The following is a 17,722-nucleotide window of genomic DNA, read 5'->3' on the forward strand; positions in this document are numbered from 1 at the left end:
TTATTTTTAAGAAGGATTAAGTAAAAATTGTAGAATGAAAAACAAATTAATTAAGACGGCAATAGACTGGTGAGAAGATTAGTAAAAACAATATCCAGATGAAGACCAGAAGAAGGATGGAGACATATAAAATAGAATAAGAGACATAAGTGACATCATAAAATATGAATACTTGGAAGTCCAGAATAAAGGAGTAAGGCAAAATGGTACTGGGAGAAATACTGCCTGAGCATTTTCTAAAAGTGACAAACTATGTCAAGCTACAGATTCAATAACAAACTCCAAGCAGTACATATATAAAGAACTAGGGCACATTATAGAAGATCTGTTGAAACACCAAAAATAAATTTAAAAAAAATTTTTAAAGAAGAAAAGATGCATTACATTTAAAGAAACCATAAAATTGACAGCCATCTTTCAACAGATATGATGGAATTCTGAGGATAATAGAGTAACATTTTTAAAATGCCAGAAAAACACCCTGCCAATCTAGAACTCCATAACAAATGAAAATCTTCCCAAAATAAAGATAAAATGATAAGACCCTCAAACAAATAAAAAAAAATGAAATAGTTTTCACTAGCAGACTTTTACTAAAGAATACTAAAAATGTCTTCAAGAAGAAAGAAAACAAACCCAGATAAAAGCAGGCAATGCAGGAAGAACCAGGTAAGTCTAAATGAATATGGATGGTTAAAAACACAAAAAATAATACCTTGTGTATCTGTAGGGGGGTACTGCTATACGTTCAGAATTAATACGTGACAATAGGACAATAAACAAAAAAGTAATATATGGAGTTAAAGAGATATAAGGTTCTTGAATTATACAGAAGTGATCAAAGTAGTCACCTAAGATGGATTCTAAAAAGCTAACACTGTCTGTTATGATTGCTACAGTAACCACTAAAATTATATGAACTATACAGCAGTTACAGAGTAGAAAGTGGAAAATGAGGGAAAAAACAAACAGATGAGACATATAGAAAACAGTGAGATATTAAGTTTAAAATTAAATATATCCAGAAGTTTATTAAAAATATACTCAATACCCCAATTTAAAAAATTGTAGAGCTAGTTAAAGTGAGAAAGCTCAATTGCAAAAAGCTTAAAGGAGATACCCCTTAAATATAAGAACTCAAAAGAAAGTAAAAGGATATTAAAAGTTATACAATGCAGGGCACCTGGGTGGCTCAGTCGGCTAAGCAGCTGCCATCAGCTCAGGTCATGATCCTAAGGTCCTGGGATCGAGTCCCACATCAGGCTCCTTGCTCAGCAGGGAGCCTGCTTTTCCCTTGCCTACTGCTCTTCCTGCTTGTGTGCTCTCTCTCTCTGACAAATAAATAAAATCTTTAAAAATAAATGTTATACAATGCAAAATAAAGCTAATTTGTCCATGCTTATATCAAAGTACATATCAGCAGTAAGAAAGACATTGTATAATGATAATAACGTTATTCAATCTGAAGACATAATAACACTAAATTTGTAAGCACTTAATAAAACAGCTTCAAAATACATAAAGCAGAACTTGAGAGAACTAAAAGGAATAACAAACAAGCCCAATTCATAGTTGGGAATGTTAGCACAATTTCACCAGTAGCTGACAGGACAGGAGAAAAAAGCTATAAAAAAGATTAGGAAAGTCTAATTACAGAGTTCATCTAATAATACCAAAACATATTTAGATCAGAAAGCAAGTAAAAAAATTTCATTAGTGTTGAAGTCATACAGAGCATGTTCTTTGACCATAGTAAAATTAAGATAGAAATCAATACCAAAAAATAACTAAAAATCACCAAATGTATTGGGTCAATGATACCACTATGATATTAAAAATTTTTTAAAACTAAACAGTCATAAAATATGGCATCACAATTGGTGGGGTTACAACTGAATAGTACCTAGGAATACAAAACAATGTACTACCAAAACACTCAACTACACAGATGTATCTCAGAACCATTACACTGCATGAGATAAGTCAGAAGTATACACCATATGATCTATTTACACTATATTATAAAGAAATGGAAACTGTAATGGCAGAAAGAAGATAAATGGTTGCCTGAGGTCAGGCATAGATGGAATTTACTGTGAAGGGGCATTAGAGAACTTTTTGGGGTGATATGAATGTTTTCATATCCTTTGTTAAAACATAGAACTTAAGGGAAAGAAAATCTGTTTGATTTCTGAAATGATAGAACAATAAAGAATACCAGGGTTCCTTTGGTTCTCTTGTACCAATCAAAGGTACATGAAAAGTATTCTCTAAAATCTTTTTCTTTTTTTACCTGTCACTAATTCATTCCTTTTTTTTTTTTTTAAAGATTTTATTTATTTATTTGAGAGGCAGAGATCACAAGTAAGCGGAGAGGCAGGCAGAGAGAGAGGAGGAAGCAGGCTCCCTGCTGAGCAGAGAGCCTGATGCGGGGCTTGATCCCAGGACCCTGGGATCATGACCTGAGCCAAAGGCAGAGGCTTTAACCCACTGAGCCACCCAGGCGCCCCAGTAATTCATTTCTTTTTTGGAAGTGGAAACATTTTGTTTACTTATTTTTATTTATGTATAACTGATATGTAACATATGGTAATCAGGCATACAATATAATTATCTGATATTTGTATGTATTACAAAATGATCACCATATTAAGCCTAGTCTTATAGGCTTATCTTACCTAGTCTCATCTGTCACCATACAGCTACAAATTTTTTTTCTTGTGAGGAGAGTTTTAAGGCCTACTTTCTTAACTTTAAAATATGCATACAGTATTATTTGTTTGTTTGTTTATTTGACAAAGAGAGACACAGCAAGAGAGAGAATACAAGCAAGGGAAGTGGGAGAGGGAGAAGCAGGCTTCCCGCCAAGCAGGCAGCCTGACGCAGGGCTCCATCCGAGCACCCCGGGATCATGACCCAAGCAGAAGGCAAATGCTCAACCAACTGAGCCACCGAAGTGCCCCACAATACAGTATTATTAATTATTGTCACCATACTGTATACGATATCCCCATGGTTTACTTATAACTGGAAGGTTGTACCTTTTGACTTCCTTCACACACTTTACCCACCTCCCACTTCTGACAACTGTTAATCTGTTCTCTGTATCTATGAGCTTGTTTTATTTTTATTTATTTTTAGAATCCACAGGTAAGTAGGATCATATGGTATTTGTTTTTCTCTAACTTATTTCACTTAGCATCATGCTTTCAAGCTCCATCCACATGGTTGCAAATGGCAAGGTTTTGTTATTTTTTTTTAAGATTTTATTCATTTATCTGACAGAGATCACAAGTAGGCAGAAAGGCAGGCAGAGAGAGAGGAGGAAGCAGGCTCCCTGCTGAATAGACAGCCCGATGTGGGGCTCAATCCCAGCTCAATACCATGACCTGAGCTGAAGGCAGAGGCTTTAACCCACTAAGCCACCCAGGCACCCCAGGTTTTGTTATTTTAATGGCCTGATAATATCCCATTGTATGTATATATCACATTTCCTTTATCCATTCATCTACAGATGGACACTAAGGTTGAATTCATATCTTGGTTATTGTAAATAATGCTGCAAATAAACAAAGGAATGTAAGTATCTTTGAGTCAGTTTTTTGTTTGTTTTCTTCAAATAAATGCCTAGAAACAGAATTGCTGGATATGGTAGTTTTATATCTAAATTTTTAGGAACTGCCATATTGTTTTCCATAGTGGCTGCATCAATTTACATTCCCGCCAACCATGCACAAGGGATCCCTTTCTCCACATCCCTACTAACACTAACACTACTTCTTCCTTTGTGTTTTATACTAGCCACTCTCACAGGTGTGAGGTGATAACTCATCATGGCTTTGATTTGCATTAGTGATGTTGACCATCTTTTCATGTACCTGTCTGGCCATCTATATGTCTTCTTTGGGAAAATGTCTATTCATGTTCTCTGACAATTTTTTAACTGAATTATTTAATTTTTTGGTATTGAGTTGTATGAGTTCTTTGAATATTTTAGGATATTAACCTCTGATCAGATATATGATTTGCAACTATCTTCTCCCACTCAGTGGGTTGCCATTTCATTTTGTTGATGGTCTCCTTTACTGTGCGGATGTGGAAGCTTTTTTTTTTTTTTTTTTTTTTTAAGATTTTATCTATTTATTTGAGAGAGAGAGAGAGAGGGCATGAGCGGGAAGTGCAGAGGGAGAGAGAGAATCCCAAGCAGATTCCACAGTAAGTGCGAAGCCTAACACAGGGCTTGATCCCAGGACCCTGAGATCATGATCTGAGCTTAAACCAAGAGTCAAATGCTCAACCGACTGTGCCACTCAGGTACCCCTGTGCAGAAGTTTTTAGACTGATGTAGGTTTGGTATCTTGATTGCAGTATATTTTAATTATGTACATAGGCATATACACCTGTCAACATTTATCAGACTATATTCATAAAACAGATACAGCTTATTGTATGTAAATTAAACCTTAATTATGTTGATTATAAAAATCATATATTTTTTAAAGATTTTATTTATTTGAGAGAGGGCGAGCATAGTAGTGGGCAGACACAGAAGGAGAGGGAGAAGCATACTACCCGCTGAGCAGGGAGCCTGATGTGGGGCTTGATCCCAGGACCTCAAGATCATGACCTGAACCAAAGGCAGACACTTAACCAACTGAGCCAGCCAGGTGCCCCTAAAAATTACAGCTTTAATGCAGAAAAACTACTTTGTACAAATGCATCTAAAGCAGTACCTAAAAGCAATTTATAGCCCTTTCTGCACCTATTAGAACAAAAGAAAGACTAAAAAAATCATTGATTTGGGCATATATCTAAGGAAGCTAGAAAAAACCAGCAAATTAAACTTAAAATGGAATAAATGAAATAAAAATAAGAGCAGGTATCAATGAGAGATGCCTGGGTGGCTCAGTCAGTTAAGTATCTGCCTCCAGCTCAGATCACGATCTTGGGGTCCTGAGATCAAGCCCCGTGTGAGGGTCCTTGCTCAGTGGGAAGTCTGCTTCTCCCTCTCCCTCTGCTGCTCCCCCTGCCTGTGCTCTCTTGCTTGAGCTCTTATTCTCTCTCTCAAGTAAATAAATAAAATCTTAAAAAAGTAAAAATTTTTTTAAAAAGCAGATACCAATGAAATAGAAAACAAATGTATAATAGATAAAATCAACAGCCAAAAGTTGGCTCTTTGAAAAAAACTAAGAAAACTGATAAAGTACTGATTCAATGCAATATCAAACAAAATCCTTATGGAAGTTTTTTTCTCTCAAGAACTGCCAACCCTGATTCTAACATATGAGACTATGAAGGGCCAAGCCTGTAAAACTAATTTTGAAGTAGAACAAGGTTGTAGGCCAAACACTACCAGATAATAAGACCTATTGTTATTCACCTCACACTTGTCAGAATGGCTAAAATTCACAACACAAAAAACAACAGACGTTGGCAAGGGTGCAGAAAAGGGGGAACCCTCTTACATTGTTGGTGGTAATATAAACTGGTGCAGCCACTCTGGCAAACAGTATGGAGTTCCTCAAAAAATTAAAAATAGAACTAGCCTATGTTCCAGCAATTGCACTACTAGGTACTTACTCAAAGGATAGAAAAATACAGATTTAAAGGGACACGTGCACCCCAATGTTTATAGGAGCATTATCAACTATAGCTAAATTATGGAAAAAGCCCAAATGTCCATCAACTGATGAATAGATAAAGGAGATGTGGTGTATATATGCAATGGAACATTACTCAGCCATAAAAAAGAATAAAACCTCGCCATCTATAATAATGTATCCATATCGTTGGAGCTGGAGACTATTATGCTAAGTGAAGTAAGTCAGAGAAAGAAAAATACTTTAAGTTTTCACTTACATGTGAAATTTAAGAAACAAAACAGATGAACAGAGGGGGTAAAAAGAGAGAGGCAAAAAAGACTCTTAACTATAAAAAACAAACTGATGGTTACCAAAGGGGAGGTGAGAGAGGGGATAGATTAAATGGGTGATGTGGATTAAGTAGGGCACTTTTGTGATGAGCACCAGGCATTGTGTGTAAGTGATGAATCCCTAAATTCTACACCTGAAACTAATATTACACTGAACGTGAACTAACTGGAATTGAAATAAAAACTTGAAACTACAAAAAAAGAAAAGAAAAGAAACACTAGATTTGTCTAAATCTAGATACTATGGACATAAATTGTTCTTATCTTTGAAATGATAATAGTGTCACCCATCCCGTGGCCTTATAAGACTTTATTTTTTTTTTAAAGATTTTATTTATTTATTTGACAGAGATCACAAGTAGGCGGAGAGGCAGGCAGAGAGAGAGGAGGAAGCAGGCTCCCCGCTGAGCAGAGAGCCCGATGTGGGGCTCGATCCCAGGACCCTGGGATCATGACCTGAGCCGAAGGCAGAGGCTTTAACCCACTGAGCCACCCAGGCGCCCCCTTATAAGACTTTAAACAGAATAAAATGCTAATATAAAAAAGACCTATTGTTAAGCTGCTCTAATTCTAATAGTGTGATGTTGGCACCAAGATAGACAAGTAGATCAATTGAATGGAATGGTGCAGAAATGAAAACACGATTTCAAAGAGATACAGGTGATACCAATGTTTAGTGTGGCATTATTCACAAAAGCTAAGATATAGAAGCAACCTAAATATCCATCAACACACGCACACACACACACACGCACACACACACACACACACACACACAAAATGGAATATTACTCAGCCATAAGAAAAGAGGATATCTTGTCATTTATAACAACATGGATGGGTACTATGCTAAGTGAGTTAATTCAAACAGAGAAAGACAAGTACTGTATGATATGACTTATATGTGTAACTAAAAAAGTCAAACTTGTAAAAAACGGAGAGTAAAATGGCAATTACCAGGGGATGGAGGCAGGGGATAAGACTGATATTCCTTAAGGGTACGAACTTACAACAAGTAGTAAATAAGAGATTGAATGCACAGTATAATAAACATAGTCAATAATATTGTACTATAGTAATCAAACTTGCTCAGAAACTAACACTTAATTATTCCAATCACTAAAAGGATAGGATAATTATGTAATATGATAGAGGTGCTAAATATTACTACAATAGCAATCACATTACAATATATAAATTATCAAATGAATATACTATACATCTTAAATTTACACAATGTTATATATCCAAAAATATATATATATGACATGTAAAAACCAAGAATTTTTAAAAATGGTCCAAATACACACCCACATATACATGGATCAAATTTATGACAAGGATACTGCAGCAATACAGTGGAGAAAGAATGGTCGTTTAAATGGTTGCTTAAAAATAATGCTGGATGGGGCGCCTGGGTGGCTCAGTGGGTTAAAGCCTCTTTGGCTCAGGTCATGATCCCAGGGTCCTGGGATTGAGCCCTGTATTGGGGTCTCTGCTCGGTGGGGAGCCTGCTTCCCCCCCGACCCACCGCCTGCCTCTCTGCCTACTTGTGATCTCTGTCAAATAAGTAAATAAAATCTTTAAAAAAAATAATGCTGGATCAATTAGAGATACATATGTTAGGAAAATGAACCTTGACTTCTACCTCATACAATAATCAACTGTAGACAGGTATAAAATACTTAGTGTAAATAGCAAAAGAATGAAATTTCTAGATTACATCACAAAATATTTTCATGACTTTGGGTTAAACATGACTTTTGGTTAAACAAGTATTTCTTAAACAAGACACAAATAAACTAATAAAAGAAAAAGTTAATAAATTGGGCCTTTAAAAAATTAATACATCTGGGGGCGCCTGGGTGGCTCAGTGGGTTAAAGCCTCTGCCTTCAGCTCGGGTCATGATCCCAGGGTCCTGGGATCGAGCCCCACATCTGGCTCTCTGCTCAGCGGGGAGCCTGCTTCCCCCTCTCTCTCTCTGCCTGCTTCTCTGCCTACTTGTGATCCCTCTTTCTGTCAAATAAATAAAATCTAAAAAAAAAAAAAAAATTAATACATCTGTTCATCAAGAGATACTATTTTTAGAGTAAAAAAGCAAGCCATAGAGAAGATGTTAGCAATGCATATAACTAAAAAAGGACTCATACTTGTGATGCAGAAAAAAATCTCCTATAGAGCAGTAATAAGAGGAAACCCAATTGCAAAAATAAGCAATGACAAGTTTGTCACAACAGAGGCTATCCTGATGGGCAGTGGGCATGTGGAAAGTGCCCATCTTCTGAAGTCATAAGGAAAATGCATATGAAACCACAATGAGATACTATTGCACATCCACCAAAATGGTTGAAATCTGAAAGTTGGCCAAGTGTTGGTGAAAATACAGAGCAAAACTGGAATTCTCACACATTGCTGGTTGGAATATAAACTGTAAAACTGAAAACCTGTTTAGCAATATCTTCTGAAGGCGAACATGTCTATACACTTTGACCCAGAAATTCCATCTGTGGCCTATACCCAACAGAAATGCATACATATGTGTAAGAAAACACTATCAATACCAGCATGTACATACCAGCATTATTCCTAACTGACAACAAACCAAATGCATGTGTCCAAGAATACAATGGACACTATATTTTAGTATATTTGTGCCATGGAATATTAAGCAGCATACTGCCATATACAATAACATGGATAAACTTCACAGACACTGGGAACAAAAGAAAGCATGTAATAGAATCCTTCCTGTGTAACTCAACTTTTTAAATTTCAAAAAGACGTAATACTGATGTATAGTAATAAAAATCAGATGGTGGTTACCTTTGGGGGAGGAAATCACTGGTAAAGGAAATAAAGGAAAGCTCCTGGAATGCTAGTAAAATTCTGTATCTTTATTCTATAGTGATTATACATGCTCACTTGGTAAAAATTCACTAAGTTATAGTCTCAATATCCATGCACTTTTCTATACATATATTAAATGTTATACTTATTAAAGTTATTTAATGATAACAATGAGATGTAAGGTGATTTTAAGGAAACCATTCTTTTTTTTTTTTTTTAAAGATTTTATTTATTTATTTGACAGAAGAGAAATCACAAGTAGGCAGAGAGGCAGGCAGAGAGAGAGGAGGAAGCAGGCTCCCTGCTGAGCAGAAAGCCCGATGTGGGGCTTGAACCCAGGACCTGGGATCATGACCTGAGCCGAAGGCAGCGGCTTAACCCACTGAGCCACCCAGGCGCCCCGAAACCATTCTTTATAAAGATGACGGCCTAACATGGATGGACCTTGAAGGCATTATGCCTTCAATAATAAGTCAGAGAAAGAAACATTCCATACCACCCCACTTCCATGTAGATTCTAAAGAACAAACATAACACCAAACTCATAGAAAAAGAGATCAGATTTGTGGTTACCAAAGGCAGGTGGTGGGAAGAGGGGAAATTGGATGATGGTGGTCAAAAGGGAGAAACCTGCAGTTACAAGATGAATGAATACTAGGGATGTAACGTAGAGCCTGATGATGACAGGTAACACTGCTGTAGGGAATATGCAGAAGTTGTTAAGGGAGTGGATCCTAAGAGTTCTCATCACAAGGAGAACATTTTTTTTCCTCTTGTTTTTGTTGTATCTATATGAGATAATAGATACTAACTAAACCTATTTTGATAATCATTTCACAATATATGTAAATCAAACTATCATGCTGTACATTTTTTTTAAGATTTTATTTATTTATTTGACAGACAGAGATCACAGGTAGGCAGAGAGGCAAGCAGAGAGAGGGGAGGAAGCAGGCTCCCTGCTGAGCAGAGAGCCCGACGCGGGGCTCGATCCCAGGACCCTGGGATCATGACCTGAGCGGAAGGCAGAGGCTTTAACCCACTGAGCCACCCAGGCGCCCCTCATGCTGCACATCTTAAACTTATACAGTGATGTATGCCAATTTTTTCCTTGATAAAACTGGTGGAAAAAAAAAAAAAGAAGACTGCTTTATAATCAGCTACAAGAAAAATATACATTTCCTGTGATATTCAATTTCTATTTATTATTATTATTAGAAGTCCCTAGGGTCAGGGCACCTGGGTGGCTTAGTCAGTTAGGGGTCGGCCTCTTGATTTCGGATCGGGTCATGATCTCAGGGTCATGAGATCCAGACCTGCATCAGGCTCCTCTCCCTCTGCCTCTCTCTCCCCATCTCTCTCAAATAAATATATAAATGTTTTTTAAAAAGTGAAGTCCCTAGGGTCTTTTCTTTTTTAAGATTTATTTATTCATTTGGGAGAGAGAGAGAGAGCAAGCATGAGCAGGGGGAGAGGCAGAGGGAGGAGAGAAAGAATCTTCAAGTGGACGCCCCACTAAGTACGAAGCCCCATGAGAGTCTGTGGACTCTGAGAAACAAACTGAGGGTTTGAGAGGGGAGGGAGGTGGGATGAAGGGTGAGCACTGGTGGTGGGTATTAAGGAGGGCATGTATTGCATGGAGCACTGGGTGTGACGCATAAACAATGAATCTTGGAACACTGAAAAAATAAAGTAAAAAAAAATAAATAAACAAAAACAAAAACAAAAAACAAATTGGGCTTTGTAAAGAATAGTGGCCTATAATGTGTTCAGTAAATGCTGTCATTCAAACAAGGAATCATTCAGGCACCCCAAGGAAGAGAGTTGTATTACACATAGTCAAATAGAAACTTATATTGAAAATACAATCAACTCATGAAAAATAATTCATCCCTATAACCACTAACACCTCCTAACTCTAGAAAACAATAATGTATAATTTTATCTAACTTTAGAGTAGTCAGTGATCATTTGCATTCTTCAAAATCATGCAGCAGGTCACTCATTACTGGTATCAAAATAATACCTGAAATGTTTTAGTTTTCATATTAAATCCAATCTTGTTTTGATAATATTTGATAAAACAAGGATTAAGTTTCCACAAACCATTATACGATCAAATTATTAGCCCAGATGAACAAAGGTATTGATCTCTCTGTAATATATTCAATCCCTCCCATCCAATTCACAGCAGTAGCTTCTTTTTCAGAAAACAGTTACTTTGATCAGAAAATTAGAAAAGGCAATATGCCTCAAATTAAATTGCACACCAAGCGTCTCTTCAATCTATACTGTCGTGAACAATATTTTAACTGATTACTATGACTGACTAACCTTAGGTCTTTAAAGAGATGTGTATCTCAAAGTAAATTACTAAACATATTCCATTTCATGTGTGCATGAAACACATACCCAAACACAACAGAAAGCCAGGTGAAGTCTTAAACGTTGAATCATACTCACCTATAGCTTGGAAATTAAGAGACACAGTTATATTTTATATATATTATTCCTGACATAGGAATTGTTCAATCCTGCACTCATCTGTTATATTTTAAGAAAAAAAAATTTAAACATTTAGAATCACTGCAAATTAGAACTAGAAATCGGAATAATCCTATCAGACCCCACAGCCTTAATGAGGAGGAAATCCAAAAAAGTGATTTTCCCATAGTCTTAGGTCTGCTTAAGAAAAGAATCAAGAACCAGATTTCCTGATGTTCAGTCCTTTAAACTGTGCCAACCTGTCTCCCAACTCAAAATAGATTTTATATCATATTTAAAATAGAAAAGTGCTAAAGATATTTGGGGAGCTCGTATTTTTTTCCTCCTTTCAAGGACACTATTTTAAAATGTTATTGACTTGACTAATAGGAAAGACAAGAAGGAAGGAGGAAGGGAAGGATGGAGGGAGGTAGGAGAACCCTAAACTTTTCATTTTCAGAATCCTATGAATTCTATTATACTTTCTGTTTAACTTCCACACATAAATTTATGACAACAGAAGAATCTTTGAGCCATTTCAATTTCCTCCTACTCTGAAAAAGATATTAAGAGGCAAAAACAGATATTGGCAGGGCCATTAAAACATGACAGCAAGTTTTTAACAGTCTTCCTTTTAATCTGACAGTTCAGATCATTTCTCATTTCACCAGAGCCACAGAAAACTTTTCAACCACAGTCGGACTTCTGTATCCTTGAAACCAAAATTGATTTCCATGCTTATTATAATTGAAATTCTCTTAATAATCTCTGTCTCAATTTAAGAGCACAGCATACTATATTTCTAGTACAAGCTCCACTGATAAGTTATCAGAAATAAATGAGGTAATATATGTGAAAGTACTTTGTAAATTTGAAATTATTATAACACATGGAAGGCACTGCATAAAAAAAGGACTCTAAGTGTGTTGCTGATGTGAATAAGATATATCATTCTGATTGGTAAATCATTAGATGCACTTTTTTTTTTAAATAATCAGGAGCAAGACAAGGATGTCCACTATGATTGCTTCCTTTCAACACCTACAATGGAGGTTCTGGCCAGTGCACTAAGACACGAAAAAGATTATGTGGGGGGGACAAAAAAAGAACTGATAAAGAAGCCACTTTTTAAAATCAAGGTATTAATGTTTCAGGTTTGTGCAAAGTATCCAGGATGGAAACTCAAAGGTATATTGCTGAGAATGTGAGGTATGATGTTGGATATGATTCTAGAAATAAAAATGATTGACAGATGGACCACATTCAGTGGCCTTTTTACATCTAGCAACTTTTGGGGATATGGGATGAAAGTCCTAAAGTCAAAGACTACAGCTCAAATTGGATAGAAAAAGCCAAGGAAAGTATATTTACAAACTTGAGAAGAATATTCAATTCTAAAGTACTTATAAGTACGCTTTCCTATTTGTGAGTTAACACTACCACCTGAGATTTCCTGCATGAGCACTAAACTGCTAAAAAACAGACCCAGAAGAGAAGGAATTGCGTCACTCAAGAACACAGCAAATTTTGGTCTCTCCAACACATTCTGATACATTCATTTCTGATCTCCCCCATTATCAAAGGGTGCTATAAAATCATGTTTAGGTAATATATATTTTAGTACATTACAAGCTTTAGCAACTTTTATTTATTATCTTGAATTCTGAAATGCTTTTAATATGATTCTTTTGTTGTCCACATTTTTACAAAATTTAGCGTAATTTAAAATATTCAGCAGTTACAAGGTATTTTAGAGCTACATTGTTGCAATATTCTTTACTTAGAGGTTTAAAACTCTCTAATCATGTTGCAAGTATACACTAATAATCTAACGTGGCTACATGCAGTATGTGAACATACTAACGAACACTGTGTAACGAATTCACGGTTGGATTATTATCTGCAATATCAAAGATGTCAACTATTTAAGTGTACCAGCTATTTAAATGTTATCTTTGTGTTTGGTACTGGTTCAGATATTTCTCCTGTCAATATTGTATAATGAGGGGAATACTGCTTTTACTACAAGGGAGCAAAATTGTAAGTCAGAGGCTGCAAGCACATAAAACCATCTGCTTTGGTTACGTGAAAAAGCTCTCTAGTATCAGCCAGAGAAAAACTGAACGAAAAAGTTACTGATTGGCTGAAAATATGCTGAATGCGAGGGGGAAAATGTTCTCCCATATACCGTAAATCAGACGCTTCTCCATAAACCAGGAAACTACATAAATTTTGACATCTTCCCTACACATGACAAGCTAACTAGCTTATAGAATTTCAAAAAATTGGTAGAAAAAATTTTTAATAATTTTGCCTTTTACACTCATATAATGAATATATTATACATTTGTAATGGTATTCAATGGTTTGTGGCATTTTTAAAAACTAGATGATGTATTACTTTCCAGAAGTCAGTAGACTCTCAGATTTTAAGTTATCTATGCATTTCTAGCACTGAATGATAATCCTCCAAATGGCTACATCAAGAGAGAAGGAAAAAAAGAAAAGAAAAGAAAAGAAAAACAAGATAAAATACGAGTGGGCAAAGGGCTAAACCACAAATATGCAAGAAGGAGTTTAATGAAAGCTATGCCATTTGCAGAATGAAGCATCAGTCCTGCATGGTTATCGCAAGCAGGCAAGTACTTTTATAAGTAATATAAAAAAAATCAGTAATATAAAATGATACTGATATGTACTCCTGAATACTTACTGGCAAATTTTGCTACGCAATGAAAGGATAAATTTGATAATTCAGGAACTGATTACATAAATTATAAACTTAGCCATGGTATTTGCTTTTTCCTCCATATTATTACAAGATTTTTGTGTAGTTCATCTTCAGTAGTAATCTCGTGAGGACGATGTTAAGATACATACCACATTTCATAAGGCATCTTAAATTTGAGGAGAAAGGGCAAAACTTTGCTGAATGGACTTTGTAATTTTTAGCTTTTGGCCTCAATTAGCACTGACAATATGAGTTAACTATAAATAATGATTTAAAAAGTTATTTTGCAATCCTGATATAACCTTGAAAAATTAATAATCTGATGACTATTCTCCATTAACACAAGCAGAATCTTTTATATCCCCACAGAGCATATTTACTAAAAATCAGGAAAAATTTTTCTTCCAGGTTTATTAATAAGGAGGGCAAAAATTTTAAAATGGGACATAAAAACTGCATGAAGATGTCTAATGTGACATGTTAGAATACACCAATAATTTCAGAGAACTTTCTAGTATTTAAAAACTGCATTGTTTTCTTACCCTTATGTGACAAAAATTGTCAACTGCCCCATTATCTTCTCAGGAGGACAGGAGGACAGTCATCAGGACTCCTCGCAGCCTTTGCTGCATAACCCGAGAAGACCTTTTGTTCCTTTCTTGTTAGCAGCAGAGCCAAAGTGAGGCCTTACAGAGCCCCTCCCTGATGGGACATGCAGCCAGGAAACTGCCTTCAGAATTCTGCGCTGAGCAGAGAACACTGAGGCAGAAGGGAATAGAGACTCAAGAGAGAAGCTGACCTAAGTAAAGTCATTCTGGTTTTAGACTGACGCATAACCTAAAAGCCAGCAGTCACAAAAAGAGTCACAAAATTTGACTCATAGAAAACCACAAAACCCCACTCCCTCCAGCAGTAAAAGCTCAACATTCTTCAAACTGCTCCCTGTAGGTAACTCTGCAACCCTAAAACAATGAAACTAACCACCCAATGTAAATGATAAACCCAAAGTTAGAGAGTAAGCCCCTCCCTATACCATTAGCTAATTTGAAAACCTTAAAACCCTTCATTAGAGGCAAAGAGGGTCTCTTCCTCATCTAGGATGAGAGATAGCTACTTCGTGAAATAGCTTTCTTCTAGTCTTAATAAATCTTTGTCCCTTTCTCTAAACACCTTGCTCCTGAATTCTTTCTCACGCCAGAGACTTCTTGGCAAGGGGCTTTGGCTGTCTAGCATCAATAGGGCGCAGAGCAATTAAGAAAAGAAGACAGGAAAAAAATCCAAAAGTCTTTACAATGGGTTCCTAAGATAGGGCCCTGTAAAATAAGTTAGAAAAAAATGAGGTGGAGGGCCCTACCTTGCAGATCTTGTAGAGTGATTCCTGGCCATCTCCTCCGGTATCTTTAAAGTAATCATGTGCAGGAAATGTACGATGAATGTCTCGGGTGATAACACTCTCCTGGGCTGAGTCCTAAAACAGAAAAAAACAGACCTGGTCATTAATTTGAAATTTCTTTTTAATTGAAAAATAATATATATACATGCTAAAAAAAAAAAATACTCAAATTGCGCAAAAAAAGTATGCTGTCCCCACCAAAAATACCGGCCTCCCATTCCAGACCCATAGTCCCATTCACCAGACATAAATGCTACCAACGGTTTCTTTTGTATCCTTCATCCATCTATCTATAGATGTGTGAATATATGCTTATGTGAGAGGGAGGTGAGGGAGAAAAGTTGTATAAACACATCTCTATCCTCTGCTTTTTGAAGCACAAATAGAAGAAAACTATCTGCTCCTTTCACGTAATAGGATAGAGAATATTTCTCATCAATACATGGTATTTCATTCACTTTAAGAACAGCTATCAAAAGGAATAAGGTATCTGGATATGGACATGCCATGATTTGTTTAATATTCTCCTATTAATGACTTCTCTGCATATTTTCCTATTAATGACTTCTCTGCATATTTCTGTTTATATTACAAGTAATACCACTATTTAATACCATTTTTATGCATACGTGTTCAACAACAGGTTCCTACAGGTGGCGTGCTAGGTCAAAGAGCATGTGCATTTCCATTTTTGATGAAGGTGCTTTCTCTCCAGAGGTGTTGTAACAGCACATTCTTCAAACGCTGGTAGAGTAGATGGTTTTCCACACCAGCCTGACACCACAGATTCTCTAACTTCTTAAATTTTTGATAATCTGATAAGTGAAAACTCAGACCATAGCAATATAAAAAATAAAGATATCCATCGTTTCCTCCTGATAGGTTGATTACCTAACACATTCATTCCAGAGAATAAAAAGCCCCAAATGACATCAGGATGACACACGCTTTAAAGATAAATCTAGAAGTTCTTTTTAAGACAAATTCAGGATCCAAAAGCTCAAAATTGAGTAAAAGTGATTAATCATTCATTTGATTTTATTGGATTCCCATAAATGTTGTTTATCTGTTTAAATGTCAAGAAAATAGGATGGGACTACTTTTAGCAACCCTGATGATGAAAACATTTTGCACAGTTGAAGGAAGCATCTGTGACTACTAATGCAAATTAAAGGTGTCATTTAATGTCTTGCTTCCATAAAGATTTGAACAAATCCCCCATTTCAGTTAAGATCAAGGAAGGAAAAAAAATGTTTAATACATGAGTTACTTTAATGAGTGCTAGCTCCCTTTTTCTTTGCCTCTGGGAAGTATGTAAGAAGGAAGTCGTTGATTAGCTCTAAGTTAAGCCAGGGCCTTCTCTTGCTGCCTTTTTCACTTCAGCTGCTGTTTCATGCTGAGTGGTAATTAGATCTTATACCATGTGGAGAAAGGACACAAACTGAAATGTTCCAAATTTGCTAGCAAACACCAAACACATTGCAAATCAGTTCAGAGGAAATTCCGATGGCTTAGAGAAATGCACTGCTACAGCTGAATAAAAATGAAACTTAAAAAAACTATCATACCTTTAAGTAAGAGGATACACAGAAAGCGTATATTTATAAAGGCAAATGCAAGTTCTGAGGATAGAGAAAATTTTGAGGGGAGGTGGGAGCACGGAAGAAGGTGAATATAAAGGTAATGTACAAAGAGCTATGGTCTGGTACAGAGTCCGAGGAGGAGCTCCCTCGAGTAGGGGATCTGCTATCAGGTAGAAGAAAGTTTTCATTGTGCAGGTTTTCCCTAATAGAAAGGTTCTCTTTCCACACAGTCATAGTTCCCACTTATAAGCTCTTTGAAAAGATGACCAATGAAAATGTTACTACTTCCACAGCTGAACTATTTCAGGGGCAAACATGTGCTGAGTGGTTCACAGGATAACTCTTTTTACACTTTTCAAGATGTTAAGGGAGAGACATCATTGGACTATATTCCCTGGAAACTGCCTACTCATTTGGCATCATACTGTGTTTAAATGGTACCAACAGTCTGATTCAGAGAAAGGGAAATTGATTAAAAATTTCTAGAAAGTAACTTTGCATAATACTGAGTAATTTTTTTCTATGCATACTTGAATCTTCCTGATTTGTTTCTAAAAATAAATGGGCAAAAAATCAAATGGAAATAAAAATCATCAACTTTTCCTGACTTTAATGAGCCTTCCCTTCCTAGGATTACTTTCAAATGCTTTCTACACATATGTGTTTCTAGAGTTTTCTTCCAACATATTGCTCTCAGTTGACTAAGGGAACAATTTCTGGAACTTCACTTTAAACTAAATAAAATGTTTTG

The 17,722-nt window shown here is 36.1% G+C and overlaps 1 protein-coding gene across 4 annotated transcripts in view; it reads right to left on the reverse strand.

Moving 5' to 3' along the window:
- The window catches only part of LOC111150680 (RAB GTPase activating protein 1 like), a 759,175-nt gene that overhangs the window by 295,241 nt on the left and 446,212 nt on the right, over nt 1–17,722 (reverse strand). For all 4 annotated transcript variants that reach the window (XM_022508220.1, XM_022508222.1, XM_022508221.1 and 1 more), the window contains one exon: nt 15,350–15,463. In XM_022508220.1, the coding sequence (XP_022363928.1) occupies nt 15,350–15,463 (114 nt within the window). The remainder of the gene's footprint in view (nt 1–15,349; nt 15,464–17,722) is intronic.

Source organism: Enhydra lutris, unplaced genomic scaffold (assembly GCF_002288905.1).
Source record: "Enhydra lutris kenyoni isolate GAN:26980312 unplaced genomic scaffold, ASM228890v2 scaffoldscaffold24, whole genome shotgun sequence".
Taxonomy (NCBI): domain Eukaryota; kingdom Metazoa; phylum Chordata; class Mammalia; order Carnivora; family Mustelidae; genus Enhydra; species Enhydra lutris.